Source organism: Salmo trutta, chromosome 21 (genome assembly GCF_901001165.1).
Source record: "Salmo trutta chromosome 21, fSalTru1.1, whole genome shotgun sequence".
In the NCBI taxonomy this organism is placed as follows: Eukaryota; Metazoa; Chordata; class Actinopteri; order Salmoniformes; family Salmonidae; genus Salmo; species Salmo trutta.
The window spans coordinates 11,603,779-11,614,185 of NC_042977.1; the positions used below are offsets into that span (position 1 = coordinate 11,603,779).

The 10,407-nt window shown below is 43.8% G+C and overlaps 1 protein-coding gene across 2 annotated transcripts; it reads right to left on the reverse strand.

Moving 5' to 3' along the window:
* Window positions 1-17: 17 nt before the first annotated feature.
* Window positions 18-10,164, reverse strand: LOC115156686 (solute carrier organic anion transporter family member 2A1-like). Of its 2 annotated transcripts, none has more exons than XM_029704233.1 (14): window positions 9,903-10,164; window positions 8,585-8,722; window positions 6,337-6,499; window positions 5,307-5,525; window positions 4,745-4,843; window positions 4,381-4,523; window positions 4,183-4,255; window positions 2,987-3,151; window positions 2,529-2,748; window positions 2,001-2,148; window positions 1,293-1,489; window positions 1,040-1,104; window positions 798-921; window positions 18-635 (listed from the first exon to the last, which is right to left on the reverse strand). In XM_029704233.1, exons 1-14 carry the CDS (start codon window positions 9,948-9,950, stop codon window positions 515-517), a joined length of 1,923 nt encoding a protein of 640 aa, XP_029560093.1. In that variant the 5' UTR covers window positions 9,951-10,164; the 3' UTR covers window positions 18-514. The 2 variants fall into 2 exon arrangements, 1 of the variants encoding a protein (XP_029560093.1); XR_003868308.1 differs by having other exon boundaries at window positions 494-635; window positions 1,040-1,099.
* Between the last annotated feature and the right edge of the window lie 243 nt (window positions 10,165-10,407).

The following is a 10,407-nucleotide window of genomic DNA, read 5'->3' on the forward strand; positions in this document are numbered from 1 at the left end:
AGTAACATCGTAAAATATTGATGCTTTCAGGTTACTTTTATTTTCAAACAGAATGTGTTATAAACCTTTTTTTTATAGCAATATGACATTCAGATTCATTCACAAATAGTGTCACTAATACACCTAAAAACTATGTAAATACTGTACAATAAAACAGCAGTGTATACAGGTTTTCATGATAAGCAAACCAAAAACATTCCTTTATCAAAGTTGCACGTGAAGTTATCAAAAGTCCCTTAAAATAATGGAAGAAACTATGTCGATTTTGGATTATAGTCCAAAATAAAACACTTTCATCGTTGATACTACATAGTAATAACATTTAGCAGACACTTTTATCCAACGCGACTAAGACAGCTGTCATTAACAGTGACACATATTCCGTTTAATTGGCCGATTCGGGAATTGAACCTGCAACCTTAGGGTTTGCCAGTATTGTGGTCTAACTTGAGCCGTAGGAATCAATGGTCTTGACCCTTTTCCCCAGTGGCCCCTCAGGGTCAGTGCTGGCCTCTCACACCGGCACCTCAGGCTCCTTCTCAATACTCAGACAAGGTGTGTGCTGTACTCTCCAGCCTGCCAGGGCTAGCAGCACCAACCCCAGGCACTTATAACCCACCTGCAGCCCAAAGTACCTGGGAGAGAGGACACAGCAAGAACAACGTGTACCTTACTCACTATATTCATCATGATAAGTGTCTTTATTTATTCCCAATCCCAATAAAAACACTCACAAGGACAACGAGACTTTGTTCTTAGTGACCCCTAATTTGCAAGCACATCAAGTGCGGCCGCACCTGTTCCGAAGGATGTTGTTGTCGTAGTAACCACAGGCGCCCTGTTTATTCCCACAGGCGTGCTTCCACCAGACGCAGGAGTAGTCAATGGCCAGCCCAAACACAGCAGGGGCTGGCAGCCAGGCTGAAACATATATGAAATATATTCAGACATTAGATTTTTTGGGGGGGACGAAGATAATGGAAAATGAAGGATAGGGCACTGTTGTCCAGCAATCACATGCGCTTAGGGGCTAACTTACCTAGCATTCTTATCAGCAGGAACTGGACTCCAATTGCGAAGGATTTCTCCTCTTGAAAGACTGTCCTGAAAAGAAATGGTCAAATAAATCATGCATACATATCATCATCATCATCATCATCATCTTCACCCTACCACACCATAATCATCATCACCACCAGCACCATCATCAACACCACCATCATCATCATCAACATCATCATCATCATCATCATCATCATCATTATTACAACCACTACCGTCATCACCAGCACCTGAGCACCATCATATAGATGGGGTTGTGGGAGAGGCTGGCAATGAAGCCAGCGAAGGCGATGAGGAGAATGGCAGGCAGGACGAGGTGAGGGCAGCCCTTGGTACAAGAACCTGGGAGGGCCCTGCCTATCCCCATACCAGCCGCGCCAGCGGGCACAGCAGACAGAGCGGCCACACAGCTACACATGGTGTAAGTCTAGGGAGGAGAGTAAGGGTACATTATTTTAACAGTATTTTCTTACAGTCTTAAAGAATGTCCCACACTGCATACAGAATTAGGATCTTAATTTGAGCCAGTTTGCTACAGCAGGAAAATAATCCCAGCAGAAGGAAATATGACTTGCTATGTGTATTATAATCAATGGACATTTTTTGTAGGGGTTGATACATTTTCAATAGGGCAAATCAAATTTGACATTTTAAAGTGGAAATTACAAACTTTAAAATCCTTTTTAAACCTTGAATAAATTGCATTTCCAGCTGTGCAGGAAAATTCTCAGCAACAAAAGAGTGATCAAATTAAGATCCTACATCTGTAAGCAAAAGGACAAGCAGCCTTTGACTCGTTTATGAGTTACAGAGGCTTCCAAATGTCTTTCGAATACCAATTTCACATAGTTTGGTTTCAAATTGGTTTGTGCTACCTTGCCACAGATCTATTGACCAGGCTAGGTTTCACATAGTCTCAAGGATGACCTATGTAGTACCTGGACTCTGTGAGGGTTTAGTGTGTCGATGGTGACATTGGTGCAGCCAGCGTGACAGGGAGAGATGTACTCTGTGTTGTCCTCTCCACACACAGGGTTAAATACGTTATTCAGACAGGAACAGTTGGAGTTACAGAGAGATAGAGACCTGGGAAGAATAACAACACAAGTGAGATCGGATGGTCCTGAGATAGAATCACAGAGTTTGACGATGGCTGACTTGTGCCTTTCAAAATAGATTATTTGTGTTAGTGATAGAATAGAAAAGAATATTCGCCAACATTTCAGGGACGGTTGGTTGGGAATGTATTGAGTGTAGGCTACAATGGTGCAACATGTTGAGTGTACAATAAAGTCAGTGATCTGTATAAAGGTCGTGACGTAGAGAGAGTATAGGGAGACTTAACGTGAATAATTGAGAGCTGAGGATTTGTGCTGCCGATTATTATTATAATTGTTTTTTTAAATCACACAGTAGAACACCGCACAGTAACGAGGGGGATTTTTGTATAGACAGATCCAGCTCACCTATTAGCCCACTGGTCCTGTGTGTCACCGTAGCCTGTGTTGACCCCCGCCACTCTCTGAGTGGAACAGCCCAGGAAGAAGAGAGGTACACAGAGCAGTATGGAGAGGGAGAGAGGTACCAAACACAGCCAGAGGAGGGTCCGCACAGGCGGGCGTACACGCTTCATCACCACCCCGCCCAGCAGTAGCCCTACAGCAGCCATGGGCAGGTTGATGGCCCCTGGAGAAAGACAACAGGGTGGAGGGCACAGTTGGTTATAGAGAAAAAACTACTTAGAGACATTGTGTGTGTGTGTGTGTGTGTGTGTGTGTGTGTGTGTGTGTGTGTGTGTGTGTGTGTGTGTGTGTGTGTGTGTGTGTGTGTGTGTGTGTGTGTGTGTGTGTGTGTGTGCGTGCGTTTGGTGTGCATAGGTTTGTGTACGTGTGCCTGTGCAAGTGTAGCGTATGTAACTCCTCACCGATGAGTAAGCTGCCGTAGGCGGCGGTGGTGCCGTACTGGTGCTCCAGGAACTTGCTGAGGAAGGTGGCGAGGCCGGCGATGGAGGAGGAGAAACAACACTGAGACAGGATCAGCAGCAGGAAGACAGGCCGCAGCAGCATCCTCAGGAGCAGACGCGGGAACACTGGGATATTCACATTAACACACACACAACGGCAAGACACATATACACTATACATACAAAAGTATGTGGACACCGCTTCAAATTAGTGGATTCGGCTATTTCAGCCACACCACCGAGTGCTGAAGAGCGTAGCGCGTATAAATCGTCTGTCCTCGGTTGCAACACTCACTCCCGAGTTTCAAACTGCCTCTGGAACCAACATCAGCACAAGAACTGTTCGCCAGGAGCTTCATGAAATGGGTTTCCATGGACGAGCAGCCGCACACAAGCCTAAGATCACCATGCACAATGCCAAGCATCGGCTGGAGTGGTGTAAAGCTTGCCGCCATTGGACTCTGGAACAGTGGAAATGCACTCTCTGGCCATTCTCTTCATCATCTGGAAGTCCAACGGACAAATCTGGGTTTGGCAGATGCCAGGAAAACGCTACCTGCTCCAATGCATAGTGCCAACTGTAAAGTTTGGTGGAGGAGGAATAATGGTCTGGGGCTGTTTTTCATGGTTTGGGCTAGGCCCCTTAGTTCCATTGAAGGGAAACGCTCCAGCATACAATGACATTCTAGGTGATTCTGTGCTTCCAACTTTGTGGCAACAGTTTGGGGAAGGGCCTTTCCTGTTTCAGCATGACATGCCCCCATGCACAAATTGAGGTCCAAACATAAAAGGTTTGTCGAGATCGGTGTGGAAGAACTTGACTGGCCTGACCTCAACCCCATCCGAACACCTTTGGGATGAATTGGACTGCGAGCCAGGCCTAATCGGCCAGCATCAGTGCCCGGCCCCACTAATTCTCTTGAGGCTGAATGGAAGCAAGTCCCACAGAAATATTCCAACATCTAGTGGAAAGCCTTCCCAGAAGAGTGGAGGCTGTTATAGCAGCAAAGGGGTGAACAACTCCATATTAAAGTCCATGATTTTGGAATGAGATGTTCGACGAGCAGGTGTCCACATACTTTTGGTCATGTAGTGTATATTAACATACACAAGAACATACACACAAACATCGACTTTATCCCTTTAAAGGAACTTACTCTTTAAGAAGTCAATTAAAGAGGTCTCTGAAGAGGTCTCATCTTTCAAAGGGTCACTTTCAGTCTTAGGTGCCTGAAAAAAAGCCAGATAATCAGTCAATAGCCTGAAACATTTTGAGAATGAGGTATTAGTTAACTCTTGAATCGACTTGTTGAAAATAGAATGAATCCAACCCCAGGAAGTGGTTGACCACCTACTTTGGCCTGGGCCGGGACCTTGACCCTGGGGAAGAAGAAGTAGGGGATGGAGGCCAGAGCCAGACATCCAGAGGAGACCAGCAGGCCCATCCACCATGCCCCAACCCAGCGAGGGTCAGACGGGGTTAGGTCCAACGGACTGTCTGGGATGGGACAGAGGGGTGAGAGGGGTGAGAGGGGATGGGGGGAGAAGGATTGGGATGATGATGGATTGAAGGAGAGGATGGGTGAGAAGAAGAGGGATGGGGTCCAAGAGCAGGGAGAGAAAGGTAGAGAAAATGAAAGTCATTGTTTCATATTTTGTATACTGTATTTGCTCTTCTCATTCTCACAAACAGGATCTAACGGTTCAACAGTGACTTACCTAAACCTATCTTGTCCACATCTACATAGATTCGGAGCATCATGGAACCCAGGAGGTACCCAAAGGCTGGCCCAAACACAGAGATGGAGAACAGGATGGCTAGAACACAGAATAATTCAATTATGACTTAAATGCCAATCAGGTGATACTTGAAATATTCTCCTCACCAGGACCAGATTCAATGAAGCCCCATAAATGATTTAATTGATAATATCCTCAGATCAAATTAAAATCCTCAACAAAACATTTCAATCTAACAAATGTTTCAATTAACAGTTTGTCTGGTTCTCCTGTCAGAAACATATTATTATTTTTTATTTAACCTTTATTTAACTAGACAAGTGAGTTAAGAACAAATTATTATTTACAATGATGGCCTACCCCGGCCAAACCCTCCACTGACCCGGACGACACTGGGCCAATTGTGCGTCGCCCTATTGGACTCCCGATCACGGCCGGTTGTGATACAGCCTGGAATCGAACCTGGGTCTTTAGTGATGATGGCTGATCATAACAGATTGAAGTAAAGAGGCACTCAGGCAGCACTGTAGAAGTATCTTACCAATATAAAGAGCTGAATTCCCAGGCTCAGCAAAGTCATCTATGTAGGAGATGCCAAAGGGCTGGATGGGCACCGAGCCAATGCCAAACAGCACCTGGGCAGCTGCCAAGGTCAGCCACTGGGTCCGCGCCTCAGAGGGGTCCCCACCGCCCCCCTGTCTGCACACTTCAGTGGCAGAGGAATTCTCCCTTGGAACACACGTGTCCCATGACCCACCGGCTAAAAGCACATTCATATATATATTTCTGTGTGGTGATCAGTTCAGTCACGTTGAGAAACATGCATTGAGCGTTATTATTACTTGTGCCAACCTATGAAGTACAAAAAACAAAACAATATATACACTCAGTGTACAAAACATTAAGGACACCTTAATATTGAGTTGCACCCCCCCTCGGTTACCCAGAAGTACAATTATCTCCCAAAAGTTTTTAATTTCCTGTTTTACTTCTGGGGGGATGCGGTTAACAATTGTGAACGGAAACTCTCACCCAAACACCTCTCTTTAAACACTGTGTTAATCAAGGCCAAAAATCACATATTTGTTTTCATGAATTTTTGCAATACAGACAATTTTGACTTTGTAGCTGTGGAATCTAGTGGAAACCGTCCGCACACAGGCTTGAAAATCACTGGACCATTTCACACATCGCCTTCACCCAATCTTGATTCGTCCACTTTTTTTTTTTTTTTTACCAAACCAGGAACTAACTACTGCTGCTGCTCGTATTCACATAATTCTATGTGAGCCTTGACAGATTTTCACCGTTTCATCAGTCCATGAGAGATTAGTTGAAATATAACTAAATTGATAAGTGTTGATAAAATCTAACTTAACATTTTATACATCAAGATTTTCTCTAAAGTGTACTATCTCGAGCCAGCCAGACACAATTAGACCTGTATTCATATTCAAACTGGTGTCATGGACATCCTGCACTGTAATGCATTGAATTTTGGCAAAACTGCACTGTAATATTCCCTGCACAGTAATATTTTGAGAGTAATATGTAGGGTTTTGTCTTCTTACCAGCTGACATAAAGTTGTACTGGTAGGGCTTGGACAGGAAATGAGGTAGGGCCAAGGTGGCAGCAGCACAGGACATGAGCAGCCCCCCAAAGCCAATGAAACGAGGCCGGTTGACCCGGCTCCCAAAGTAACTGACAAACACCACCAGCACCATGTTCCCCATCTGTAGGACACAGTCACAGCCCAGCGGACATACAGTTGAAGTCGGAAGTTTACATACACCTTAGACAAATACATTTAAACTCAGTTTTTCACGATTCCTGACATTTAATCCTAGTAAAAATTCCCTGTCTTAGGTCAGTTAGGATCACCACTGTATTTTAAGAATGTAAAATGTCAGCATAATAGTAGAGAGAATGATTTATTTCAGCTTTTATTTCTTTCATCACATTCCCAGTGGGTCAGAAGTTTACATACACTCAATTTGTATTTGGTAGCATTGCCTTTAAATTGTTTAACTTGGGTCAAACCTTCCACAAGCCTTCCACAAGCTTCCCACAATAAGTTGGGTGAATTTTGGCCCATTCCTCCTGACAGAGCTGGTGTAACTGAGTCAAGTTTGTAGGCCTCCATGCTCGCACACGCTTTTTCAGTTCTGCCAACACATTTTCTATAGGATGGAGGTCAGGGCTTTGTGATGGCCACTCGAATACCTTGACTTTCTTGTCCTTAAGCCATTTTGCCACAACTTTGGAAGTATGCTTGGGGTCATTGTCCATTTGGAAGACCCATTTGCGACCAAGCTTTAACTTCCTGACTGATGTCTTGAGATGTTGCTTCAATACATCCACATCATTTTCCTCCCTCATGATGCCATCTATTTTGTGAAGTGCACCAGTCCCTCCTGCTGCAAAGCACCCCCACAACATGATGCTGCCACCCCCATGCTTCACGTTTGGGATGGTGTTCTTCGGCTTGCAAGCCTCCCCCTTTTTCTCCAAACATAACGATGGTCATTATGGCCAAAACGTTCTAGTTTTGTTTTAACAGACCAGAGGACATTTCTCCAAAAAGTACGATCTTTGTCCCCATGTGCAGTTGCAAACCTAGGTCTGGCCTTTTTTTATGGTGGTTTGGAGCAGTGGCTTCTTCCTTGCTGAGCGGCCTTTCAGGTTATGTCGATATAGGACTCGTTTTACTGTTGATATAGATACTTTTGTACCTGTTTCCTCCAGCATCTTCACAAGGTCCTTTGCTGTTGTTCTGGGATTGATTCGCACTTTTCGCACCAAGGTATGTTCATCTCTAGGAGACAGAACGCGTCTCCTTCCTAAGTGGTATGACGGCTGCGTGGTCCCATGGTGTTTATACTTGCGTACTATTGTTTGTACAGATGAACGTGGTACCTTCAGGCGTTTGGAAATTGCTCCCAAGGATGAACCAGACTTGTGGAGGTCTACAATTCTTTTCTGAGATCTTGGCTGATTTGTTTAGATTTTCTCATGATGTCAAGCAAAGAGGCACTGACTTTGAAGGTAGGCCTTGAAAAACATCCACAGGTACACCTCCAATTGACTCAAATGATGTCAATTAGTCTATCAGAAGCTTCTAAAGTCATGACATCATTTTCTGGAATTTTCCAAGCTGTTTAAAGGCACAATCAACTTAGTGTATGTAAACTTCTGACCCACTGGAATTGTGATACAGCGAATTATAAGTGAAATAATCTGTCTGTTAACAATTGTTGGGAAAATGACTTGTGTCATGGACAAAGTAGATGTCCTAACTGACTTGCCAAAACTATAGTTTGTTGACAAGAAATTTGTGGAGTGGTTGAAAAACAAGTTTTAATGACTCCAACCTAAGTGTATGTAAACTTCCGACTTCAACTGTAACTGGTTGGACTGTCATTTCAACCAGATTAAGGTTGTAAACTGGTTGTAATTATGTCATTTCAATCAGCAATGCCTGCTGGGAGAGTGGTAGAACAGGAGAGAGACCCTTCTAAAGTGAGAAGGGAGCACCACATCATATGTTACAATAAATCCCTTTTTTATTTAATAGAATTTTAAAGAATGTGACTTCAAAGTGGCTCTTATACCTGTGTACTGACACTACATTTCCCATTTACTTTTGACGTATCTATACTGTCATACATATACTGGCATACATATATATTAAAAAATACATTCTTTAGTGATTTCAAGTATTGTTGTGCACATCCAGGCCATATAGAAGTGCTGGAGTGCGTTAACAGTTGTACATGCAGGTTGTTTATCCCAGTGGAGACCAGCAGGGGCTGCTGTACCTCGTGCAGAGAGGAGACGGTGCCCATAGACATGCTGTTGAAACCGAAGCGACGTTCAATGGTGGTGATGCAGCTCTTGAAGTAGGCGCTGTGCAGCAACTGGGTGAGCTGGAGCAGACTGTGACACAGCACAAATATCTATGTGTGTGTGTTGGGGGGCGGAGGGGAGGGGGAGGGGGGGCAGTAGAAGTCGCATGGTAAAGAGGGAAATAGGGGAAGGAGAGAGACAGAGGGAGGATGAGAGACCGAGAGAGGAATAGGGGATGAAAAGAGAGATGTTGGAAGGAAGAGAGAGATAGAGAGGGAGAGAGAGAGAGGGAGAGCAGACATAACTCAAACTTTCAGCCCACAGCAAAGAAGATATTCTCTGCTACTGCTACTACCTGAATCCCAGCAGTCATGGAGTTACCTGCAGATGTTCTCTTGGTACATTTACATTTAAGTCATTTAGCAGACGCTCTTATCCAGAGCGACTTACAAATTGGTGCATTCACCTTAAGATGTCCAGTGGAACAACCACTTTACAATAGTACATCTATATCTTTTTTTGAGGGGGGGGTTAGAAGGATTACTATATCCTATCCCAGGTACTTGGTCTTCACTGCCCAGGTACTTGGTCTTCACTGCTTATAGACTTTCTCTGTGTACCAACAGTAAGTCTATAGGCACTGAAAACCTACATGGCATTCTTTGTCCTTGTGTGTTCTGTTTTTTTCTCTGGTAACCTTTGTTCTACCTCTTATGTCTTGCTGTGACTAAAGAATGAGGGGAAACTGTTTATGATCTCGACTTTGAGCCTAAGTATAGAACGTTTGCAGTCCGTGCAACACGTGGGATCTAGAAGCAATATTTGTGTTGATCTTCAAAGTCTTTTCCCTCACCCAAAACACTAGCACTTTTCCTAATTTCTTTCTTCTTGTTGGACAATTGAATCAGTCATTTCAAAAGTGCTTGCTTGCTTAATGGACATTTTAGTTTTGAATCAAATTGGTCAGCAGAGTTAAGCTGCAGATATAAATTAAAGGGATGTTCAACTAAAAATCCAAATTTGTCAGATGTTTACAGACCTCAGATAAGTCCACGTCCCAGGCCATCTGTTTTGTAGATCAAGCTATAAGCCACATTTCAAAATGATTGGAAAATATAAGCACCATGCAATTTACAGATGTGCTTATCTTTTACATTTATTTGGTATTGAGGGATAGGCCTGTAGCCGGATCTACACAGCCAATTTCATGAACTCATGTTGAGATTCTAAAATGTTTTGAGATGTAAAAACATCTGAGAATGTACCAAGAGTACATGCATTCATACATACCTTTATCTTACAAGATGGTTTTGACTTCTCTTTTTTCTCCTCCTCCATTCTGACAGCTGGCAATGTTCACTCACCCCAACAGCGGCAAACAATCCAAACTTCCAAGCTTCTTGTCTACTGCATGTGGGAGTGTGTGTGTGTGGATGTCAAGGTGGAATCGTGGTGTGCGTGTGCGTTGGGTGGTCACAACAAATTCTTCGAGTTAACCCTTAGATGCCTCCGAGAACAAAAAGTCACTTCCCAAACAACACCTGGACAGGAAAGTGATAAAACATCCAATGTGTCAGAGAGTACAGAAACAGAGAGTTGTCGCAAGCTCATGGTAACATCTGAGTCAGTAATTGGCTGAATGGGTTTCCCCCCATGGATTGGCATGACTGCCTTTGGCTTTAAAAATGTGAGCAAAGCAACTCCGATCAAATCCCGGGAAGGTACATGTTTAGCTAACTGTATGGCCCAACCTGGATTGTTGTACATTCTGGTCTAAGATCTGATGAACATTCTG

Coding starts and splice junctions, on each gene's coding strand:
- LOC115156686 (XM_029704233.1), bottom strand. CDS start 9,950: ATGGAGGAGGAGAAAAAAGAGAAGTCAAAACCATCTTGTAAGATAAAG. Junction 6,500..8,584: donor CCGTCTCCTCTCTGCACGAG/GTACAGCAGCCC, acceptor TGTGTCCTACAG/ATGGGGAACATGGTGCTGGT. Junction 1,490..2,000: donor TAAACCCTCACAGAGTCCAG/GTACTACATAGG, acceptor TCTCCTCCCTAG/ACTTACACCATGTGTAGCTG.